Source organism: Dendrobates tinctorius, unplaced genomic scaffold (assembly GCF_039654945.1).
Source record: "Dendrobates tinctorius isolate UK_male_01 unplaced genomic scaffold, ASM3965494v1 ptg000084l, whole genome shotgun sequence".
Lineage (NCBI taxonomy): Eukaryota > Metazoa > Chordata > Amphibia > Anura > Dendrobatidae > Dendrobates > Dendrobates tinctorius.
In genome coordinates this window covers 24,072,250-24,098,422 of record NW_027361752.1, presented here as the reverse complement: position 1 = coordinate 24,098,422, position 26,173 = coordinate 24,072,250, and the positions used below count along the sequence as shown (strand labels likewise).

The window sequence follows — 26,173 nt, the reverse complement described above, 5'->3', positions numbered from 1 at the left end:
GAACAAAATTGTTGGGTATGGGTTAAAATTTTACTTTTTAGAGTTGCTATTATATCACTTAATTTGAAGATGTTTTAGCTCTCCTGATCTGTCTGGAGTTTTCATTTGTTGTTTTTAATTGTATTAGTTGTAATTTAAAGGGAATCTGTCGCCACATTTTTGGAACCCAATCTGTGAGCAGAACAATGTAGGAACAGCGTTCCATCCTGATTCCAGCGATGTGTCACTTACTGGACTGCTTGCGACATGGTTAGAGCTTCCACTTAGTATGACCTGTAGAGTGACTGAAGCCGCGTTGGTAGTGCCATCATGACTGAAACCCTGAAGCTGCCGGGAGGAATAAAGTTAATTTCCTCCCAGCAGCCACACTTTCACTGTAGCAGCCAGGCAGCTTTATAAAGCTATTAACCTGCTGTTTAGCACCATTTCTGCAGGTTAACAGCTGTTTTTTTTTTTATATGACTGTTTCCCTTTAACACCTCTTCTCAGCCAACTTTTTTTTTTTTTGCATTTGCAGTTTTTTCTTGCCTTTTTTAAATTGGCCTAACTCTTTTTTGTTTTTGCACTGACAGACATATGAGGGCTTGATTTTTGCAGGACAGGTTGTAATTTTTAATTACCCCATTTATTTTAGCAAAAAAAAAGTAAGGGAAAAAATCCAAGTGTGGTAAAATAATGAAAAAACACCATTCTTTTTTTTGTTTTAACCCTTTTCCCACCCCAGATGTATCCATAGGTCCCTGGGACTTATTGACCTCTGCCGTGTGGATAAGTCTTGACGATTTAGTGTGCACAGATGCTGTGCGTGTGCGATCGCTGCCGGATGTCAGCTGATTCTGACACTAACACCCAGCATTCCGTGCCAGGAATGCTCCCGCACCGCTTCAGGTACTTTAACCCCCTCTAAATTCTGTGATCAAACTTGATCGCAGCATTCCGGGAGCAGGTAGAGGGAAAAACTCTTAAAATCTACTTAGTCAGTATATGACTGAGAACAGAAGTTTCCTGCTTATTGCATAGGATTCATAATTGCATTTAATGTCCTACCAGATATTATTTATTTTATGGGCAAGGATATATTTGGCGCAGACGCTGCCTATATATTCCTATTTAAACAGCCCCATAGATACACTGACGCTGCTAAAACAAGCTCCTGAGCCTCCCCAACATGTTTCACCAGATGAACTGGCGTCATCAGGAGGTTGAGGCTATCATTTTTATAGCCTTAACCGCCAGTTCAAAATACAGCATCTGTATTTTGTCTGATTGTGTCTATACACAGATGGTTTATATAGAGCATCATTTATTCTCTGGCTAATTATATCATATGATCATTTATGCATCTGTGCATCTATCTATATGTGTAATGCCACTATGGGGCCCATGAGTCAGGGGGGCCCAGTGCCAGCGCCGTCCCCCTGCACGCTGCATTAAACTGTATCCTCATCATAGATGCCGATACAGTTGAAAGCAATAATGGAGGAGAGTGCATCAGATGACACTCCTTCCACCATCATTCCCCTCTGCCTTTGACACAGTGGGTGCGCGAAGACATCACTTCATCGCACGCCATGCTGTGTGCTGGGCAGTGCAGCTTTTTAGACAGGAGAGCCTGGAGCAGTGGGAGAACGAGGAGGAGAGGTGAGTATTGTAAGTTTTTATATATATCAGTGAATGAGTAAGTGGTGGGCATAATGCTGTAGGACTGCATTATATTCTGCGGTGGGAAGCATTATACTATATGAGGGGGGTTGCATTATATTTTATGGGGTGGCTGCATTATACTCTATTGAGGACTAGGGTGCATTATACTATATGGATACTGCATTCTACACTATCGGACTATGGGCAGTGCATTATACTATATACTGTATCGAGGACTATGGGGAATGCATTATACTATGTGAAGAACTATGGGGTGCATTATACTATGGGGAGTGCACTGTAGTACATGGGGGACTATGGGGGTGCATTATGCTACACGGAGGACTTTGAAGTGTATATTATACTATATAGAGGACTGAGGAGTTTATTTTTATATATGAAGGACTATGGGGTGTATTATACTATGGAGAGTGCATTATACTATATGGAGGATGATGGAGTGTATTATACTATATGGAAACTATGGGGAGTGTATTATACCATATGGAGGACTATGGAGAGTGTATTATATGGAGGACTATGGGGAGTGTATTATACTATATGGAGGACTATGGGTAGGGGACTATACTAAACAAGCAAAATGTTGCCTATTCATCGAGTGATTGGATTGTTATGCTGGAACAAAAATCATTGTTCTCAGCAGCACATCGCCAGGTGAAAACTACAGATGTGCTGCTGATAACGTGATACTGTATGGGGACAGATAGATCTACTAGTGATTATTCTGAACCCATCAAAGTTTCTCAGCCGGCACAAAGATGACAAAGGGCAGAACGACTTCAAAATTGTCGATCACACTCCTTTAGCAGCCTGAAATCAGCGCATGTAAATACAACCAAAATGTTTTTTTTTTTTTTTTTTGATGCTATCATTTGGGCCCCATTTTAAGCTTTTGTCCAGGGCCCCACTTTGACTAAAACCGGCCCTGGCTACATATAGTAAAAATGACCGTCTTTTATGACCCCCAGCCACAGAATGAAAACAATAGGAGAGACTATGTGACAGGCACAGGGACATTCAGACAGATTGCGGTGCTTAAATGCAATGGTCAGTGATTGACAGCAGCATTTATGACGTGAACAGCAGCAATCTGCAGACGCACGGGTCGCTGCAGTCAGGGGCAGATGTCAGCTATATAATATAGCCAGCAATTCAATTGAAAGAAGCTTTATTGGCAGGACCACATAAACATTAGTTTTGCCAAAGCATGTGTCCAGTAGGGAGTAGGGACTGTGGGGATAATGGAGAGGACTGAAGGAACGATGGTGGGGGTAAGGAAGTCCATGGCATATCATGGTTGTCTTTCTCGCAGCCTATGGCATGCGCTCATATATTGCGCTGCTATCTCCACCGCGCTTTCTTCTTCCCCCAGCAGGATATGTTTTCTCTTCCTCCTTCGTGGAGCTGAAATCCTGGAAGAGATGGGATAGTCTCCTAAGGAGAGTGTCCCTCACTGCTGAGTATTTGGTGCAGTGTAACAGGAAGTGGGTCTCATCCTCCAGGTCACAGTGTAGGCACAGTCTGTCTTCCCTGGGCTTGTAGCTCTGTTTGTGCCGGCCAACCTCGATGGCCAGATTGTGGGCACCGAGTCTATAGCGGCTCAGGATCTGTCAGTCTCTGGGGTCCGAGAGTTTCTCCAGATATGGAGTCAGCATCTGCCCTGTGTGGAGTGGGCTCTGCTTCTGAGCTCGCTCCAAAGTTCCTAATATTATCCATGACTTAATAGTACATCAGGGAGCATAAAACTGGTTAAAAACCATGAAAATCCTTTGATAAATTTGTTGCAAAAAGTTAATAAGAGTTATTCAAGCAAATATTTTCAAAAATGAAAATGATAAATTGGTTCCCTGAAATCAGATACATCAAGGCTGTCGATTTTCTCACCTGTTTTGATGATGGGGCGTGTAGGAATCAATAAGAGGTGCGCCACGGCAGAAATCTTACCTAACTCCGAGTTGCTCAAATATTTTGTGACTTTTCAATGCAATTTAAACTCTGTAGAATTTTTTTTGGCTGAAATTGCCCCATAAAGTTTATATCTCTCTGTTTCTTGTAATTTCTTATTGTTTTAAATTTTTTTTTTTTTTTTTTTTTTCCCTCAAAGGAAAATCATGTCATCATCTCTTCACTCCCCAGCTTGGGTGTGTACATGCACAGCAGCCAGTCTTGGCACACTAAGCTGTAGTGAAGGGGGTGCAGAGGAATTAGTCAGAAGAAGGTTACCTCCCCTGCTCCTTGTCCGGACCAACATAGCCGGGCAGCAGGGTTGCTGGGGGGGGAAGACTTGCTGACTTGGACCAACTGCACCATGTGACTGTCAGGGGCAGTGGGGGAAGAGAAGGGGCGGTGGACCAGAAGCTGTGCAGGCGGAGGGCGTGAAAGCAGAGCACGCCAGAGCCAGAGCAGCGTGCATCACGGAGAAAGCAGGCTGCAGCATCGTGCTCAAGGGGTGAGTGGACTCCCGGTTAGAGGACTGAGGAAGGACGTGATCTAGAGAGCGCTGTCTGCGAGTACGTGAACGTGGAAGCCCCTGTGACCAGAGGAGGCTTCACCCCCTGACAGTGCAGAAACAGTGACCAGTGCGCGTAGCCCTGATGACCGCGGTGATAGGCCAGAGCCCCTGAGTGTGGCAGAGAGACTTTTCAGTGTGCGCAGCATCGTTCCTGCGGAGAGACTGTTAGCTTGACATACAGAGACTCAGAGCAGGGGAGACCCAGTTCCACAGCATCTCCCTGCCTCCCGCTTTAACCCCAGAGTTCCCGTTTCCCAAGAGAGAGAGAGACTACAAGTGCTGCTGCTGACGGTGCCAACGTTGGAGAAAACGACCCTTCAATCAAGACTTCATGGGACTGATAAGTTGCAAGAATACCAGTTAACCATTTTTAGGCTGGTTTCACATTAGCGCTTTTTAAGCGCACGCACGGCCGGGGGTAGCTCTGCCCCCGAGCCGGCTCTCTGCCCGGCGTGCCCGCCCCTTGCTTGTAGCGCCGCTTCCTAGTGCACAGCGGCGCCTGCGATCGGCGCACCCTATCTTTAGCATAGGGTGCGCAGATCGTGCGCAGGCCGTGCGCTAGTTGCGCTTTGACCTGCGCTGCGCACTTTTGACGGTGCGCCGTGTGAGCCAAAATCAAACTTTTCGGATTTTGGCGCGCACGGCGCACCGTCAAAAGTCCGCAGCGCAGGTCAAAGCGCAACTAGCACACGGCCTGCGCACGATCTGCGCACCCTATGCTAAAGATAGGGTGCGCCGATCGCAGGCGCCGCTGTGCACTAGGAGGCGGCGCTACAAGCAAGGGGCGGGCACGCCTGGCAGAGAGCCGGCTCGGGGGCGGAGCTACCCCCGGCTGTGCGTGCGCTTAAAAAGCGCTAATGTGAAACCACCCTTATTCTGTTTAACAGCTTTGCTTAGCTTTAGTGTTCCGCTAAATCATTTTACTCTGTCAGTTTAACCCCCCACTGCTTCTCCCTGCGTGGAGATACTATCCCCTGTAAATAAACCCTTTAACTTTTAGTCTGTCTCTGATCCGTGGTGACATGATCCGCACCTGCACATTATTACATAAAGTATAGGGGATTGTACCCTATAGAGTGTAGGGGGCTTCATATTAAGCCTCCTTTTCTATTTCTTGGTGTTGTATAATATATCTAAAGAGCTTTATACACTCTATTAAATTATTAATTTTAGCTGTTTGCTAGTCAGCCGCCCAAGTATATGCGCACCTACCGTGTAGTAGAAAGCTTCCTTACCCGATCTCCTGAGATAAAGTAAAATGTCTTGAGCTTGATCTTGAAGTTCAAGTACAGACAGAAAGTCCTGAGAGCTTTTTACATTCGCACTTGACCCCAGGCCGCCACAGGTCTCCGCTATGTGAGTGGCTGCCAGTCTAGGAGACAGCAATCCGCTCAGCAAATATTGATTTTTTTTTTTTTTTATGGGAGAAAGAGGGTCCCATAGGGGCCTTGTTTCTTCAGGCTTTGAATACATAGCTTATTGTCGTGTATACAAATCACAGCAGGGGGGCGCCATGCTTATCCATATACTTTCCATTGTACATGGCTGTGATGACAGTGATAAATTCACAAAACAGCAATAATCATATTTATGCAATAAAATATTTGACCACTGTTGATATTTGATATATACCCCCCACTTGGTGATTTTATGCATTTAATGTCATTTTCTTGTGTTCATAAAGTATACTTTAGTTATTTCTTTATACAATAATTTCCCATCTTGTCCTGTAGGTGTCACTGTTGCCTGTAGTAAATGAGGATACAGCGCTCAGAAATGAGCAAAGGAAGAAAATTTATGAGACGCGGCGCAGGTCAACTGCTTCCTGTGGAATCCTGTCCATCAATCCCGACTGCACGGAGAAAAGGAAATGTCAAGTTATAATTGCCTTATAATGACTTTTATTTCTCTTCCTATATATATTATGTTTTAATCAAGATTTTTACTCAACAATAGATTTACAGCAAGAACAGATAATGAAATTAAAGGGCCCCCATGCAGGGTTTATGTCCCCCCCCCCCCCTGTATCATCACGCCCCACCTGTATTCACACTTGCACATTTGCAACGTATCCACATTTTAAAAAGAATATTCAAAAATTTGAGTCCGTTCAAAGGAGGGCAACTAGATTATTACAAGGAATGGAAGGCCTCTCACATGAGGAGAGGTTGGAAAAGTTGGGTTTGTTTAGCTTGTAAAATAGACACCTCAGAGGAGATCTCATCTACATGTATAAATATATGTGTGGTCAGTACAATGGACGGAGCATGACTTATTCCTTCCAAAGACCATACTAAGGACCAGGGGGCATTCATTACGGGAGCAAGAAAGGTGATTCCGGAAGCTAAATAGGAAAGGGTTCTTTACAGATAGAGCAGTCAGACTGTGGAATGCCGGCCATAAAGGTAGCAATGGCAGACACTATAACAGCTTTTATACAAGGGCTGGATGATTTCCTCGATACACATAACACTGTGGGTTATAGATAAATTAAATTGTACAATTAATAGAGAAAGGTTGAACTTGATGGACCTAGGCCTTTTTTTTCAACCAATGTAACTATGCATGGTCACATTAGGCCCACATATGAAATATGCTAATTACAGATGAGTGGATCTTTTGAAATTGAAATTTGTTAGGCTAGTTTCACACTAGCGTTTGCAGGCACAGGGCCGCCGCTGAGCCCCCTCCGGTCATTTCCTCCTCCGATCACATGACTGTGCATGCGATCAGCGTACCCTATACTTAGCGTTGGGTGCGCTGATCGTGCGGTGGTCTGGTTTTGCTGGCGCTGCGCCCAGCGCACAAAAACGCGCTGTGTTGCATTTTTGTGCGCTGGGTGCAGCGCCAAAAGGGCGCAGCGCCAGCAAAATCAGACCAGCGCACCCAATGCTAAGTATAGGGTACGCTGATCGCATGCACAGTCATGCGATCAGAGGAGATGACCGGATGGGGAGCGGCTGGGGGCGGGGCTTAGCGGCGGCCCTGCGCTGCGCCCACAAACGTTAATGTGAAACTAGCCTTAACCTTGACGAATGTTCCTAAAAACTTGGAAATCTTGTAATTGCTCACAAGATTCACGTGGGTGGAGAGGAGGATGAACTTTGCTGACCATGACCTGTTACACATTATAAGTGCAAGAGAAACAGGACCGGAATGACCATAAGAGCTTACAGTCTACAGGAAAGAGGGAGGACCACGCTAACCATAAGAGCTTACACTCTACAGGAGAGGCCCCTGCTGACCATAAGAGCTTACACTCTACAGAAGAGAGAGGACCCTGCTGACCATAAGAGCTTACACTCTACAGAAGAGAGAGATGACCCCTCTGACCATAAGAGCTTACACTCTACAGGAGAGAGGACCCTACTGATCTTTAGAGCTTACAATCTACAGGAGAGAGAGGACCCTGCTGACCATAAGAGCTTATACTCCACAGGAGAGAGAGAGGACCCCTCTGACCATAAGAGCTTACACGCTACAGGAAAGAGAGAGGACCCCCTCTGATCATACGAGCTTACACTCTACAGGAGAGAGCGGACCCCTCTGATTATTACAGCTTACACTCTAAAGAAGAGTGTACCATTAGAGCTTACATTCTACACAAGAGAGTGAGGACCCCACTGATCATATAAGCTTACACTCTACAGGAGAGCGAGAGGACCCCACTGACCATAAGAGCTTATACTTTAAAAGAGAGAGATAGGATTCCATTGACCAGAAGAGCTCACACTCTACAGGAGAAAAAGAGCGTAGCCTGCTGATCATAAGAGCTTAGATTCTACTGAAGAGAGAGACTTACCAAGTGGAGATGGAAAATGACTCTGCTGTATAGTCTGTGCTCCGTAGTTTTTTTAAGTGTTATTTTGCTAAACTCATCTTTAAGCTTTATATTTGTGTTAACTGTTTTATGGGTTTCATGGAGAAACTAGAAATCAAGCCATATATATTGCACCATAAATAATCTGTTCATTGTAATATACGTGTTGATTGAATTACAGGGATCCCAAATATGTCCTTATTATTTACTGGTATCTAACATTTATTTTTGAAAAGTGTATTACAACTGTGATTATAGTAATTGTTTTTCATTATTATTTATTGATTTATAGGGAAACAAATCTCTGACTTTATTTACACCTAATATACTGGCATACAGAAATGTACTAGCATATAGAAATGTACATCTATGTACCAGTACAGTGTGCCTGTAAAGAAGAAGAATACCATTTAGAAATTTAAGCAGAGCATATTGTGCCTCCCATGCTACAGGTTGCGAGTATGAATCCCAGGAAAAACAACACTTTAAGAAAAAAGAGAGAGAGGATTCCGTTGACCAAAAGAGTTTACATTCTCGTACAAATAAGAAAGGGGGTGTGTGTTTATATGTAAACTCATCCTCAAAACCCATCCTGCGTGATACTATATGTGAATCTAATGAAAATGTAGAGTCCCTGAGGGTGGAGATAATAGGAGGGGGAAAAAATAATAAATTACTGATAGGGGTTTGTTATAAGTCTCCAATAATTAATGGAAGCAATGGAGAGTATCCTCATAAAGCCAATATATGAAGAAGCAACTCAAGGAGAAGTCATTATTATGGGGACTTCAACTAACATGAAATACATTGAGGAACCGAAACCTGCAGTTCCAGCAAAGGTAATAGGTTTTTGACAACTATGAGAGACAATTACCTTTCACAACTGGTTCAGGATACAACAAGAGAGGGGGCACTGCTAGACCTAATATTAACCAACAGGCCAGACCGCATATCAAATGTAAGGGTTGGGGGTCACTTGGGTAATAGTGATAACAAAATAACATGTTTTCGTGTATCCTTTAATAAGATGTGTAATAGAGGGGTTACAAGGACACTAAACTTCAGGAAGGCAAATTTCCAAGGGATGAGAGATGGTCTTGGTGCAATTAACTGGGACGATATCCTGAGACATAAAAATACACAAAGAAAATGGGAGACGTTTATTAGCATCCTGAATAGGACCTGTGCACAATACATACCGTATGGGAATAAACATGCGAGAAATAGGAGGAAACCACTATGGCTAGAACTGTAAGGGGTGCAATAAGAGAATAAAGCATTTAGAGAATTAAAGCAAGTAGGTAGTGATGAGGCATTAAATAAATAAAAAAGATTATATAAATTCTGTAAAAAGCAAATCAAGGCAGCAAAGATTGAGACAGAGAGACTCATTGCCTAGGGCAGCATGGTGGTCAGTGGTTAGCACTGTGGCCTTACAGCGCTGGAGTCCTGGGTTCGAATCCCACCAAGGACAACATCTGCAAGGAGTTTGTATGTTCTTCCTGTGTTTGCATGGGTTTCCTCCCACATTCCAAAGACATACTGATAGGGAATTTAGATTGTGAGCCCCATCCGGGACAGTGATGATAATGTGTGCAAACTGTAAAGCGCGGCGGAATATGTTAGTACTATATAAAAAAGTAAAGATTAAAGAGAAAGATTGCCAGAGAGAGAGAGTAAAAATAATCCCAAAATATTCTTTAACTATATAAATAGTAAGAAACTAAAAAATTTTAGAGATACTATACTGGAGTATCTGAAGAAGAATAACCTCATGACCCAATATCAACATGGGTTTACGAGGGACCGTTCCTGTCAGACTAATCTGATAAGCTTTTATGAAGAGGTAAGTTCCGGACTGGACCAAGGGAACGCAGTGGACGTGGTGTACATGGACTTTTCAAAAGCTTTTGATACGGTGCCACACAAAAGGTTGATACATAAAATGAGAACAATGGGGATAGGGGAAAATATGTGTAAGTGGGTTAAGAGCTGGCTCAGGGATACGAAGCAAAGGGTGGTTATTAATGGAGCACAATCGGACTGGGTCACAGTTAGCAGTGGGGTACCACAGGGGTCAGTTTTGGGCCCTCTTCTTTTCAACATATTTATTAATGACCTGTAGGGGGCATAGAGTGTAGAATTTCAATATTTGAAGATGACACTAAACTCTGCAGGGTAATCAATACAGAGGAGGACAATTATATATTACAGGAGGATTTATGTAAACTAGAAGCTTGGGCTGATAAATGGCAAATGAGCTTTAATGGGGATAAATGTAAGGTCATGCACTTGGGTAGAACAAACAAGATGTATAATTATGTGCTTAATGGTAAAACACTTGGCAAAACTGTCACTGAAAAAGACCTGGGTGTATGGGTGGACGACAAACTCACATTTAGTGGCCAGTGTCAGGCAGCTGCTGCAAAGGCAAATAAAATAATGGGATGCATTGAAAGGGCATAGATGCTCATGAGGAGAACATAATTTTACCTCTATATAAGTCACTAGTGCGACCACACTTAGAATACTGTGTACAGTTCTTGTCTCCGGTGTATAAGAAAGACATAGCTGAACTGGAGCGGGTGCAGAGAAGAGCGACGAAGGTTATTAGAGAACTGGGGCTACATTACAAGTGTGTACATGTAATGTAGCCTGATGAATGGGCCGCCTGAGGCCTGAAAGCTTGTAAATATAATTTCTCTGGTTAGCCAATAAAGGTATCACTCCTTGAATACCTTTCTCATTTTTTTTGGGACATAAGTATTTACATCGATTTTTCAGGATAACACAGTACCACAATGTTATATTGCATTGTATAGCTTTCAATGTTAAAATTAACCTACCCTTAAAATTATAGACAGCTCATGTCTTTGTCAGAGGGCAAACTTACAAAATCAGTAAGGGATCAAATAATTATTTCCCCCACTGTATCTATCTATCTTTGCACGTCTAACACCTAAACATTTGTCATTTGTACTCTTTGTTCTACTCCAGTACTTGTCACACTGATGGTGCACATGGACACGCGTACATACCTATACCATACAGATGATGTCACACTGACACATGGGTGTCACTCAGACATGGACCTCACTGTTACTAGTTTTTCCAATAACAAATTCACCAGGAAATTGAAGGGGGCCTAATGCTGTGTTCACATGTAGACCAAATGCTGTGTCTTTTATGCTGCTGTTCATCTGCATGTTTTCTACGGGTTACTGCACCAAATTACACAGTAACAATCTTCTGTGATTGTTACATTTTGATTCTTTTTTTTTGCTGCATTTTCCCCATTATTTGATGTGCTTTTTTGTTCAGATATCAAGCAGCATTTTTATTGTGTTTTTTATCTTTGTTTCTACACTTGAAAATGCAACTGTGTTTTTAACATGCATTACTTCAGACTCCCTATAGTAACCTATATGAGGGCACGAGTAAAGGCCCCGTCACACACAGCAATCTCACCAGCGAGATCGCTGTGTGTGACGGGGATCAGCAACCGGCCCCACAGCTGGGTATCGCTGATCGTGCAGCATCATGCACGGCCGTTTTTTGATCGTTGCTCTCCCGCTGGCCAGCGCGCATCGCTGCGTGTGGCAGCGGGAGCCAATGATCAGCGAGGCTCCCAGCGCTCTAAGCAGGCCCTGGGAGCTGGTATCTAAGGTAAATATCAGGTTACTAAGCGGCGCACGTCACTTAGATACCAGAAGTGTACCTTAGAAACATGCGTGCTGGCAGCTCCCGGCGCGAGCACACAGCACGTCCTCGCTGGTGCTGATCGCTGGTGAAGCTGCCTGTTTGGCAGCTCACCAGCTATCACGTAGTGATGCACCAGCGATCCTGACAAGGTTGTATCGTTGTCGGGATCGCTGGTGCATCGTTTAGTGTAACGGGGCCTTTAAACCATTAAATGCAGCTGAGCATTTTTACTCTATGTGGGAACATGGCCTACGGACATGGCCTGTAAGAAAGATAGTTGTATTTCATCTAGAGCAAATAATTTACACATTTTTCCTATGGAGAATTTGCCTACAGATTCCGTACACTAGTAGGATCACCATCTTCTAAAAACCGGATTTCACCCATACATATTTTTCACATTATTTTAAGATGCGGATCAAGAAATGATCATGAAACATGCGGATACATACTGTACATGATACTTGGTACAGACTGATGTTTGCAGATCATCTGAGGTGACAGGGTTAAACATGGCTTCATTAGCAGATGACAATACAAGATAAAAATATATTTATGAGTATCAGTCGAGGAGACCGAATAGGTACGTAACTAAACACGGAGGGCATCCTGATTTATAGGGCAGTATCTAAAGAATTGCATGTTCTTATTTTGAACAAACCAAATGGAAATGTCCTACTGTGTGTGAACCTTCTAGTAGGTTACGTTCTGGTTGCGTACATACATTTTTATTTTCTTTTTACATTAGTTTTAGCCAAGATAGCAAAAGAGCAAGAACAATATGAACTCACACACAAGATGTGTCTACATAGAAACTTGTGCAAACGTAAAAATCATAGGATCGAATTTTTAGAATTAAAGTAGTCCACAAAATACAGATGCCATGAACCCAATGAGGATGTCTCGAAAATACAATCAGAAATTTACTAAAATCAAAGCTGTATCGCCCTGACGCAACAAAGGCCATGTCAGTTTCTTCCTTATTAATGTAACTCAAAACTATCTTAATGAGTCCCTCATAACTTTACCAAGTTAACCTTCGAGAAAAATACTCATGTAGAAGGCTTTACTGTACCTATTCCTAAGGATCTCAGATCAAATGCGGATTTACTTACTACTCCATCCTCCATAAAAAACAATTAAACGGGTATTTAAAAAAAGAACTTCATCAGGAGGTGAGTGAGCCACTGAAGCCATGTATATTAATACTAGCTGGGGTACAATACCTGCAACTCATGCACCAGACATGGTAGGTATCACTAGCTCCAATCAATGGTTTCACCTGCTCTCCTGATCTTCTCTGTCCTAAGTTTACTCAGATCTACTAAGGTCCCAGTTCATCTGGTGGATTGGACAGGATTTCATCTGAGTCATAGCCATCATTTCCTACTTCATGCAGTATAAGAGGAACACATCGTAATGAGTATACTTTCTGATGTACTAGTAAGTATCATGGTGAGGAGCAAAACAAACAGGAGAAAAGATTCATCAGCAATTATATCTCATTCAGGAAAATCCCTGCATTATTTTGCACCGCAAAACTAAGCTAAGTCAGCAGTTTCCAATTCATTGATCGTTTGGGACAATCAAGTACCATTTCCAACTACTTCCATTGGGCCTGCAATATCTTCATTGCATTTGCTATATCTGGCTGCTGAAAAAAACACTGCACTATAGAGTAAGGAGCAACATCCTGGCATTTTCTGTTACCACTTTTACTATAGTGATCATTCACCAGTAACCAGCTGTATGATTTGTTTCATTCCTCATTTATTTCCAAACATCATCATCTTGATAATGGGCAAATATGATTTCCAGTCAAACTTCCCATGAACTGCAGGAAGACATCCCCACTAGTGATGAGTCAATATGCTTGTTGCTCGGGTTTTCCCGAGCATGCTCAGGTGATCTCCGAGTATTTGGAAATGCTCGGAGATTTAGTTTCTGTTGCCGCCGCTGCATGATTTGCGGCTTCTTGAGAGCCTGAATACATGTGGGAATTCCCTAACAAACAGGCAATCCCCACATGTATTCAGGCTGTCAAGTAGCCACAAATCATGCAGCTGTGGTGACAGAAACTGAATCTCCGAGTACTTCCAAATACTCAGAGATCACCCGAGCATGCTCAGAAAATCTCAAGTAACGAGTATACTCGCTCATCACTAATCCCCACCTATCAAATCTCCACTGGCATCTCCCAGACCTCCCTGGAACTACTCTCACTGCCTCCTGCTTGTAAAGGCTGACAAGGTGAATCCTTTCCCAAGAAGGAGACAGGTTGAAACTGTATCTAATGGCATACACTTGAAACTGATAGGATACAATGAGACTCAGAGTGGAAAAAGTGCAACATGAGGAGATTTTACCCCCTTTGTAAAGCCTAGGGGCCCTTTGTAATAGGATATATAGGCTGAATTAATGGAATGATACCAGAAAATAAAAAAAAGACCAGCATGGAAGACAACCCCAAAATGACACATCAACTAAAAAAGTATATACAAACCATGACAGAAAACAAAATAATGTTTATTAGCACTGCAATGAAAGGAAAAAGTAGAAGAGTTTCTACACCAGCGGTGTACTCCACGTTCTCACTTAGTTTGGTGTGCTAGAAGTCAGACCTGAACTGATAATAGCCTACTAGTATGTGCTGGAAATATTCCATCACTATTATGGGATAACCGCTTTTAACTTTTATGTTTAGAACCATTAAATAAAATCTGACCAAACTGCGGTTCCTGAAAGTCTGAATGTTTAGCTGAGTGCAGTTGAGTACATCTCCCTTTTTCGGTGCCTCTCGAGCACTCCTTGTAATGTTCCTGCCTTCAGTGTACCAAATACCAATCTATCACTGGGGGTTTTCAAGCACAGCAAACCGGCAGCTTGGGTTCCAGGAAGTGAGTCCAGACATTAATTATTGTATTCTTTTCATCCTTAAAGTAAGGAACGTTAAACAAGCAATTACTGCATCATTCATATTATCTAATTATAATTGGTAATCAAGTGGTTTACCGCTGCGGCATGAAAGAATGAGTCTGTCCCACTGGGATTTGAACCTGCAACCCTGATGTCACACGCAGATGCCTCATACGGCATATAAGCTTTACTTGGTGGAGCTGCTGCTGAACTTGGGAAAGCTGCAAACAGCATTAAAGAAATTACTGTTAAATTTTACAAGGGTGCCGATGCTAAAAATAGTCATATATATATGCTAAAGAGCTGCCGGTCTACAATATTTTCAGTGGAAATGGAGAACATGTTAAAAGAAATATTCACAGTTATTCCTCTATATTCTGCGGTTACAATGTTACGTCAGAACAGGATTAGTGATGGAAAATTATTACTATTAATTCACAAAATGAAGTTGGGCTCCTAAAACAAACAGACCTCTTTACAATCCGTCCCACCATGAAATATCATATGATAATGAGATGATCAAAAATAGATTAAAATGTAATATAAAAAAAATTCCAAGAAACAAAATAATTTCAAATGATTGATATCTGCCATATTTCCCTGAAATTAAAACACGCTCTTATATTATTTTTTGTTCCGCAACTTCGTTTAGGGCTTATTCCCACAGGATGTCTTATTTTTCCCATGATTAACAATCCACATTTATTTTTGAACAAAAAAATTAATATTAATTCAAATATAATTATGTCATCGCGCACACTGCACATAAACATGTATATGCACACTACACATATGGTCAAAATGGTTGGTGCCCCTCGTTTAATGGCAGAAAAACCCACAATGGTCACAGAAATAACTTGAATCCGACAAAAGTAATAATAAATCAAAAATCTATGAAAATGAACAATTGAAAGTCAGACATTGCTTTTCAACCATGCTTCTACAGAATTAAAAAAAAAATAAAACTCATGAAATAGGCCTGGACAGAAATGATGGTAGCCCTGAAAATAATGTGACAAAAGGGACATGTTAAATCGCGATGTGTCCGGTAATTGGCATCACAGGTGTCTACAATCTTGGAATCCGTGAGTGGCCTGTATAGAGGGCTACGGATACTCACTGTGCTGTTCGGTGACATGGTGTGTATCACATTCAACATGGACCAGAGGAAGCAAAGGAAAGAGTAGTATCAGGAGATTAGAAGGAAAATTATAGGCAAACATGTTAAAGGTAAAAGTTATAAGACCATCTCCAAGCAGCTTGATGTTCCTGTGACTACAGTTGCACATATTATTCAGAAATTTAAGCTCCATGGGACTGTAGCTAACCTCCCTGGACGTGGCCGCAGGAGCAAAATTGATGATAATCAAATAGATGGATAATACGAATGGTAATAAAATAGCCCAGAAAAATGTCTAAACAGATTAAAGGTGAACTCCAAGCTCAAGGAACATCAGTGTCAGATCGCACCATTCGTCGTTGTATGAGCCAAAGTGGACTTCATGGGAGACGAGCAAGGAAGACATCATTGTTGAAAAAAAAAAAATCATAAAAAAGCCAGACTGGAATTTCCCAAACTACATGATGACAAGCCACAAAGCTTCTGGGAGAACTTCCTATGGACAGCTGAGACAAAAATGGAACTTTGTGGCAAGGCACATCAGCTCTATGTTCACAGACGGAAAAATGAAGCATATTAAGGAAAGAACACTGTCCCTACTGTGAAACACGGAGGAGGCTCTGTTATGTTCTGGGGCTGCTTTGCTGCATCCGGCACAGGGTGTCTAGAATCTGTGCAGGGTACAATGAAATCTCAAGACTATCAAGGGATTCTAGAGAGAAATGTGCTGCCCAGTGTCAGAAACTTGGTCTCAGTTGCAGGTCATGGGTCTTGCAACAGAATAATGACCCAAAACACACAGCTAAAAACACCCAAGAAAGGCTAAGAGGAAACATTGGACTATTCAGAAGTGGCCTTCTATGAGCCTTGACCTAAATACTATTGAGCATCTTTGGAAAGAGCTGAAGCATGCCGTCTGGAAAAGGCAGCCTTCAAGCACGAGACAACTGGAGCAGTTTGCTCTTGAGGAGTGGGCCAAAATACCTGTCAAGAAGTGCAGAAGTCTCATTGACAGTTACAGGAATTGTTTGATTGCAGTGATTGCCTCAAAAGGTTGTGCAACAAAATATTAAGTTAAGGCTACCATCATTTCTGTCCAGGCCTATTTCATGAGTTTCATTTTTTAAAAATTCTGTGGAAGCATGGTTGAAAAGCAATGTCTGACTTTCATTTGTTCATTTTCATGGATTTTTTATTTATTACTTTTGTCAGATTCAAGTTATTTTTGTGACTATTGTGGGTTTTTCTGTCATAAAACACACGGCACATACACATGTTTATACACATACACAGCACAAACACATGTATATACACACACTGGTCATACACATGTATACACACACACACGGCGCATGCACGAGTATACACACACTGAGCATACACATGTATATACACACACTGCAAATACGATACATACTAGCCTAGTTCGCCCAGACCCTTACAGTGAAAAGACATTTGGTCAAATTATGGTCACATGACCGTTGTGTCACCAAAGGTCCTTATGCAGTCTTGAACCTGGAGTATAAAAACTGGGGGCCCCTAAAAGAGTGGGGACCCATGCAATAACCCAGTTTTCTCCCCTAAGCCCAGCCCTGATTGTAACTAGGGATTATTTTTGGAGTAGGGCTGTTATTTCAAGCAAACGCCAAAAACAATGTAAAATCATTCCAGGTCTTATTTTTAGGGCCGCTCTTTTTTTCTGGGAAACACGGTATGTTCAGTAGGTATCTATACTGCAGAACCAAAATAAATAGGTGATGTTAAACAAGGAGAAGTGCTACTCCTATCAGGATGGAGCACGTCCATGAGAAGATATGCTAATTTGATGCATAATACTCCAGTGAGCCCTGTTGCAATGCCAGTCTTTAATGTGATGCCCGGCCCTAGGCTAAAAGACTGCAGACTTGTGAATCTCACATCTTGTGCACTGCAAAGATTCTCCAGTGCCAGGAACAGATGGCCATGTGTCCACAAGTACACGATGCATACCTTCGGCCACATTCCGACTAGACATGTCCAGCCTTGCTCAATACTCTTGCATTGTGGTAGGTGGCGCACGTTTAGTCGGCATGTGATCATATGTATGCAAATTTCATACCTGCTCTTGCGCTAGAAAATCCTCACAGTGCATAATGTGAGTATTCAGAAGTCTTCAGTCACACAGAGTGACTGCGGATCTGTAGCCTAAGACTGGAGAACCCCTTGAACCAGACCCTATGGAGGTTTCCATTTTCAAAACATGAAATATAAAAAAAAAACAGAAGTGAATAATAAGGGATTTTCTCATCAAGCAGAGATGTTTCATAAAGGGGAGTCGACCCGTATGAGTATCAATTCCTGGTTGCTGTTGTTTTTTTGGCATACATTGTATTGCTAGATAAACATGCAGGCAATAACATCTGGTCGCTAGTGGGAATGGGGTTCTTGGAGGAATGGGGATCTTGGAAGAATGGGGCTCTTGGAGGAATGGGGTTCTTGGAAGAATGGGGTTCTTGGAGGAATGGGGTTCTTGGAGGAATGGGGTTCTTGGAGTCCCTGGATTCCTTCCCTCTAATTATTGTGCAAAGATCTATTGTGACATATTAATAAAAAGTGTCACTTTGCTGCTAATTTTCAGGATGTGGACTCTTGAATGTTTTCGGTTAACCTCACAAAGATAGGAGAACTGAGTGTCATAAAGGAAAAAGCATCTCTCCTAAATGATAAATAATCTGGGGTCCACATTTACTCCCAAATATATGATTTTCCCGTATTCATAAATGCCCCCACCAAAATATATTTTGAGTTGAGGTCTTCCTCTAAATTTCACTTGCATCCATGGCATGTGGCTGCACGACTCCACAATCTAAGCGTCACTCTGCAGATTATAATCCCATAGAAGTGAGTAAGACTGTTTATTGGGATATTAAGAAAGGAGCGATTGAGGAGAATGTCCTCCGTTCTTTGGCCGGTGTCCCCGCTTCCTGCTCTTAATCGCCTCTTGCACCATCGCCGGCTATGCACGGCTGGTCTGACTCCTGTAGAGCGGTCTCCATGTATAAACTGCTCACAGTATGTTTGGCCTCAGCAAACATTCCCGTTCCTACTTGGAACTATTTTTGGAAAATATGTTTTTCTTCGTTCCAAAAATAGATTGAAAACAAACTCTTTGGAAAATGTATCACACATGTCAGTGCCACCCATCGCCTTGTGGCCTGGGGCAGGTGAGATGCGCATATTCTGCTCCTAGAGTCTGCGTTCTCTTGCTTACAGTTTAATTTTCTCTTTGCTCTGCCAATCGATACGGCTGATATTTCCAAGGCTCAGACATTGTACTTTTATTGATTCGAGGAGCTGCCTGACACAGCTGAAGAGGAGATGAATCCAGACCGATCAATTGCAACCATGTCTAGCTTTCAAACATTAAGGTTTCTTCAAAGCCATCAAAGCTCCGTGCGCCCCGGACTTTATCCTCCATAAGGCTATGTTACAGTACGGGAGCAACAAATAGGAACAGGAATAGGGAGAGGCCATATTGTGCTCTACACTTGTATCACCCACGACTCAAAGGGATGCAATATTCTACAATACCTGTTATTTATGGTAATTTATTTAGCTTTTGGCATTTTTTTTCTCATTCTGGTAAATGTTTAACATTTAGCATTATATCACTTCTAAGTCCAATCTTCTATTCTTATCAGTTTCCTAAATGGTCACCGTCATTTCAATAAACTTTACATAAATCAATAGTACAAGCAGATATAAAAGACTATGTGATATATCTTATTAGAGAAATCTGCTTCTTTCTCCACCTACGAGCCACTTTTCCCTCCCCATCTCCTGAGCTCATCATTTACTCTAACAATCCATCATGATCCAAACAAGATAGACTTCGCACTGAGGGATCAGATTACAGCTGCCTGTTGAAGTCTATGAAAGGGTAGAGGAATGAGCACGAGCTGGATTTAGAGCTACACAGCTCAGTACTGCTTTATAATTCCTTCCATGTAGTTACTTGCCCAACATGTGCAACTTGGAGAAAGGAGACTAGGAATCCATCCTGTCTGAGTATAGTATATAGTGGAGACATCATAAATCAGGTCTCTACCCACTAGTTCAGAAATAAATGAAAATGACATGGAGAGTCTGCATAAGGGAAAATGGGTGAAAATTGGAGGACACATGCTATACAATCATCAGAAAATGTTATTCCTCATTTACACGACAGCTTATTTTGAAACGTCACCTGAAATGCCAGGTACACTTTAGGCGGGTTGTCCGGTGAAAACAAGTTATCACTTATCTACAAAATAGGTGGTAGTTTGAACTCTGGGGGTCAAACTACTGGGACCAACACTGATAATCAGAACTGGGAAATTTTATACTTATTAAAATGGTGCGGCAGTGCGCATTCTCAACCTCTGCCTCACTCATTGTATATGGGGCTGATCAGCGCTGCACTCAGCTTTTTCTGGCAGCTCCATAGAGAATAAATGGAGCTGTAGTAGAGTGTGCTAACTACCCTCCATTCTAACTGGGGATAAAAGTGTTCCATAGAGGATAAAAATTCCCTCATCTACTAATCCATAGTCCTCCATGTATAATGCACAGCCCATAGTCCTCCATATAGTATAATGCTCCACTTAGTCCTCCATGTAACATAATGCACTCTACATAGTCCTCCATATACAATGCACCCCTCAAAATCCTGCATATAGTATAAAGCATGGCCCATAGTCATAAATGTAGTATAATGCAAATCCCATAGTCAAACATGTAATATAATGAACAGCCCATAGTATTCATGTTATACACAGCCCATAGTCCTTCATATAATATAAAACATAGCCCATAGTCCTTCATATAGTATATTGCACGATATAGTCCTCCATATAATATAATGCACCCTACACAGTCCTCCATATATAAAGCACCTCTCATATTCCTCTATATCAGGGGTCTCAAACTCAGCAGAGTAAATGAGCCGCACATGAAAAAAAAATTTAAGCTGGCGGGCCGCATTCCTTTCAAGCTTAATACAGTACAAAATTATTGGTAAACAATTGTTTATTTGAACTACTATAACAATTCTATATTCCTGTACTATAATACTGCTAGGTTTACACTTATGTAGGGGCAATAACAGCACAGGTATGGGGGCTCTGTACCTGTATATAGGGGCAGTGACAGCACAGGAATGGGGGCTCTGTACCTGTATATAGGGGCAGTGACAGCACAGGTATGGGGGCTCTGTACCTGTATATAGGGGCAGTGACAGCACAGGTATGGGGGCTGTGCACCTGTATATAGGGGCAGTGACAGCACAGGAATGGGGGCTCTGTACCTGTATATAGGGGCAGTGACAGCACAGGTATGGGGGCTCTGTACCTGTATATAGGGGCAGTGACAGCACAGGTATGGGGGCTCTGTACCTGTATATAGGGGCAGTGACAGCACAGGTATGGGGGCTCTGTACCTGTATATAGGGGCAGTGACAGCACAGGTATGGGGGCTGTGCACCTGTATATAGGGGCAGTGACAGCACAGGTATGCGGGCTCTGTACCTGTATATAGGGACAGTGACAGCACAGGTATGGAGGCTCTGTACCTGTATATAGGGGCAGTGACAGCACAGGTATGGGGGCTCTGTACCTGTATATAGGGGCAGTGACAGCACAGGTATGGGGGCTCTGTACCTGTATATAGGGACAGTGACAGCACAGGTATGGGGGCTGTGCACCTGTATATAGGGGCAGTGACAGCACAGGAATGGGGGCTCTGTACCTGTATATAGGGGCAGTGACAGCACAGGTATGGGGGCTCTGTACCTGTATATAGGGGCAGTGACAGCACAGGTATGGGGGCTCTGTACCTGTATATAGGGGCAGTGACAGCACAGGTATGGGGGCTGTGCACCTGTATATAGGGGCAGTGACAGCACAGGAATGGGGGCTCTGTACCTGTATATAGGGGCAGTGACAGCACAGGTATGGGGGCTCTGTACCTGTATATAGGGGCAGTGACAGCACAGGTATGGGGGCTCTGTACCTGTATATAGGGGCAGTGACAGCACAGGTATGGGGGCTGTGCACCCGTATATAGGGGCAGTGACAGCACAGGAATGGGGGCTCTGTACCTGTATATAGGGGCAGTGACAGCACAGGTATGGGGGCTCTGTACCTGTATATAGGGGCAGTGACAGCACAGGTATGGGGGCTCTGTACCTGTATATAGGGGCAGTGACAGCACAGGTATTGGGGCTCTGTACTTGTGTGTAAGGGGCAGTGACAGCACAGGTATGGAGGCTCTGTACCTGTATATAGGGGCAGTGACAGCACAGGTATGGGGGCTCTGTACCTGTATATAGGGGCAGTGACAGCACAGGTATGGGGGCTGTGCACCTGTATATAGGGGCAGTGACAGCACAGGAATGGGGGCTCTGTACCTGTATATAGGGGCAGTGACAGCACAGGTATGGGGGCTCTGTACCTGTATATAGGGGCAGTGACAGCACAGGTATGGGGGCTCTGTACCTGTATATAGGGGCAGTGACAGCACAGGTATTGGGGCTCTGTACTTGTGTGTAAGGGGCAGTGACAGCACAGGTATGGAGGCTCTGTACCTGTATATAGGGGCAGTGACAGCACAGGTATGGGGGCTCTGTACCTGTATATAGGGGCAGTGACAGCACAGGTATGGGGGCTGTGCACCTGTATATAGGGGCAGTGACAGCACAGGAATGGGGGCTCTGTACCTGTATATAGGGGCAGTGACAGCACAGGAATGGGGGCTCTGTACCTGTATATAGGGGCAGTGACAGCACAGGTATTGGGGCTCTGTACTTGTGTGTAAGGGGCAGTGACAGCACAGGTATGGAGGCTCTGTACCTGTATATAGGGGCAGTGACAGCACAGGTATGGAGGCTCTGTACCTGTATATAGGGGCAGTGACAGCACAGGTATGGGGGCTGTGCACCTGTATATAGGGGCAGTGACAGCACAGGAATGGGGGCTCTGTACCTGTATATAGGTGCAGTGACAGCACAGGTATGGGGACTCTGTACCTGTATATAGGGGCAGTGACAGCACAGGTATGGGGGCTCTGTACCTGTATATAGGGGCAGTGACAGCACAGGTATTGGGGCTCTGTACTTGTGTGTAAGGGGCAGTGACAGCACAGGTATGGAGGCTCTGTACCTGTATATAGGGGCAGTGACAGCACAGGTATGGGGGCTCTGTACCTGTATATAGGGGCAGTGACAGCACAGGTATGGGGGCTGTGCACCTGTATATAGGGGCAGTGACAGCACAGGAATGGGGGCTCTGTACCTGTATATAGGGGCAGTGACAGCACAGGTATGGGGGCTCTGTACCTGTATATAGGGGCAGTGACAGCACAGGTATGGGGGCTCTGTACCTGTATATAGGGGCAGTGACAGCACAGGTATTGGGGCTCTGTACTTGTGTGTAAGGGGCAGTGACAGCACAGGTATGGAGGCTCTGTACCTGTATATAAGGGCAGTGACAGCACAGGTATGGGGGCTCTGTACCTGTATATAGGGGCAGTGACAGCACAGGAATGGGGGCTCTGTACCTGTATATAGGGGCAGTGACAGCACAGGAATGGGGGCTCTGTACCTGTATATAGGGGCAGTGACAGCACAGGTATTGGGGCTCTGTACTTGTGTGTAAGGGGCAGTGACAGCACAGGTATGGAGACTCTGTACCTGTATATAGGGGCAGTGACAGCACAGGTATGGAGGTTCTGTACCTGTATATAGGGGCAGTGACAGCATAGGTATGGGGGCTGTGCACCTGTATATAGGGGCAGTGACAGCACAGGAATGGGGGCTCTGTACCTGTATATAGGGGCAGTGACAGCACAGGTATGGGGGCTCTGTACCTGTATATAGGGGCAGTGACAGCACAGGTATGGGGGCTCTGTACCTGTATATAGGGGCAGTGACAGCACAGGTATTGGGGCTCTGTACTTGTGTGTAAGGGGCAGTGACAGCACAGGTATGGAGGCTCTGTACCTGTATATAGGGGCAGTGACAGCACAGGTATGGGGGCTCTGTACCTGTATATAGGGGCAGTGACAGCACAGGTTTGGGGGCTGTGCACCTGTATATAGGGGCAGTGACAGCACAGGTATGGGGGCTCTGTACCTGTATATAGGGGCAGTGACAGCACAGGTATGGGGGCTCTGTACCTGTATATAAGGGCAGTGACAGCACAGGTATGGGGGCTCTGTACCTGTATATAAGGGCAGTGACAGCACAGGTATTGGGGCTCTGTACCTTTTATGACCACAGCACACACATAGACAATGCTGACAGACCCTACTGATCGGACAGTCATCGCCTATAGAGCGGTGTGACAACCCCTGCAGTGAGCCTGCTGTGATGAGAGGCTGATTTGCTCCTGCTCCGTCCACAGCCTGAACTTTACACCCAGTCACTAATGCCGACAGTGAGCGGCAGCACAGCTCTGCAGGAGCAGCACAGGTGACACAGTGCAGCGCAGTTATCAGCCCCTCTTTAGCCACCCCTGCTGTATAACATGGAGCAGTCCACAGCCGGCGCCAGCACACAGCGCTGTATAAAATGTACCTGAGTTCCTCTCACACACGTGCTGGGAGAAAGCTGCAAACTGCTCCCACAGGACCTGCAGGGATGACGGTCATGTGATCAGTCACAGGGGAGGGAGGAGTCACGAGATGTGATGTTTTTATGGGGAAGAGGTTGTTCGAGTCTAGTCACTACAGAGCAGCGCACTCCTCTCTAGCATGAGACATGTGTGGCACCGCGGGCCGCGTGTTTGAGACCTCTGCTCTATATAGCATAATGCACCTCCATATAGAATGTACAGCCCATAGTTATCCATGTGGTAGTATTAACACTCTGTACTCACTGATTTAAAAAATAAATAAATACTCACCTTCCCTCCGCTCCCTCGCAACGCGGCATCTTCTTCTGTAGCTGGCAGCTGACTTCAGGTTGCAAACGACGGGAGTGCATGATGTCACTGTCATGCACCCCCAGTCACGTGTATGTCTCTGGCCAGCAGTGTGTATTGCCGTGCACAGTCTCGATGAGTCTGTGGGCCGTAATACACTTAAACTGGATGTGCGTCCGGTGATCAATATCAAGTTGAAGTTTCTGCTGGTGTCATCAGGCCCCCACCAGCGTGGGTCCGGTTGCAACTTCTGTGACTGTGGTCTTTACGCCCCTGCTTCAACCCCAGTCTGTCAGGTACTCTGCCTTCCTCTTCTAGATGCGTTGTCTCAGACTAGCACCCTCAGCTAAAGCTCATATCTCTTTGGCTTGTCAGTATTATCTCCTGGTTGGCTTCTGAACACACATAGAGGAGTCATACACTCCCTGCTGATACTTAGTACTGCACCATGCTGACTTTTGGAAAATGTATGTTTTCTGCAATGAAAAAAAACAAGTGTCTATATGGAAGTCCATCACCTTAGAAACGCCGGAAGACATTCCACATAGCCATTATCAGAGTCCAAATAGGCTGCGGCCTCATAACACATGGTGCCTGCAGACGGTCTCAAGAGTGCTAATCTCGCGCACCCAAGTTTTGTCTGTGCCTTGGCCACTCATTACACATTGATAATAACATAAGCATGTCATACTGTATAATAACGCGTCATATCCTCATGAAAAATGAACATTAAAGCAAAATATAACCACCTACGTGAGGAAGGTGACAAGCTTAGGGAAACCAGAGGGTCCCTTCACACCTCCCCCAGACATGAAGTCAGACATTTTTCTCCATAAAGTAGTAATATGAGACATGGCACTTGAAAGTCATAAATACATATTACTCAATGGAGGAAAAAGATTGCACAACTTTTTATATGGAAGATCAAACAATATTTAAAAAAAGAAAAAAAAGTGTCTAGGCCGTGATTTTCAACTGTTCAGTTTACGCCTATCTAAAGTCATTTTTTCTTCAATATGAGAAACACAATAGGTCCTATTCATTCTTGTGCTTGCTTTTTATCTAGTTTTTTTATGTTTTTCGCATGTTTTTCATCTGCATCTAATTCTTCTAATTTGCGCCTTTTGTAAAGTGTCTTTTATATTTGGTTGTCTGTTTTTTCTTATGTTCGCCATTGTGGGAGGGGATTGCGGTTTCCAGATATTTTTGGCAGACTTTAGAATTGTGACAAAATGTGTCACTAAAAATTTAATCCAATCCCCGTCGTGAGTAGAGTTGAGTGAATATCTTCGGTTCCCCACTTATTCGGCAAGCTATAGGGCTTGCCGAATAAGCTACAGCTTCTGAAAAAAAATTTCTTCTGAAAAGGTAGCACAGTTTTGTTGGAATCTCATACTGAGGTATCCATGATCATATACATAGATTTTTTTTATGTAGGTGTCTATGAGCAATGTATGTTTGTTAGAGATGAAGGAATGTTTTGGAACTGGAATTTGCCAGCT

General features: G+C 43.7%; 1 protein-coding gene and 1 long non-coding RNA gene across 7 annotated transcripts in view; both read right to left on the bottom strand.

Moving 5' to 3' along the window:
- Nucleotides 1-26,173, bottom strand: part of LOC141097365 (uncharacterized) — an 868,065-nt gene that overhangs the window by 108,308 nt on the left and 733,584 nt on the right. The gene's annotated exons all lie outside the window — the stretch shown is intronic.
- On the bottom strand, nt 20,727-24,201 carry LOC141097364 (uncharacterized). 2 transcript variants are annotated; one of them, XM_073584481.1, is made up of 2 exons: nt 23,688-24,201; nt 20,727-23,423 (listed from the first exon to the last, which is right to left on the bottom strand). In XM_073584481.1, exons 1-2 carry the CDS (start codon nt 24,072-24,074, stop codon nt 20,841-20,843), a joined length of 2,970 nt encoding a protein of 989 aa, XP_073440582.1. In that variant the 5' UTR covers nt 24,075-24,201; the 3' UTR covers nt 20,727-20,840. The 2 variants fall into 2 exon arrangements, with proteins under 2 accessions (XP_073440582.1, XP_073440583.1); XM_073584482.1 differs by lacking the exon at nt 23,688-24,201 and having other exon boundaries at nt 20,727-22,743; nt 22,788-23,619.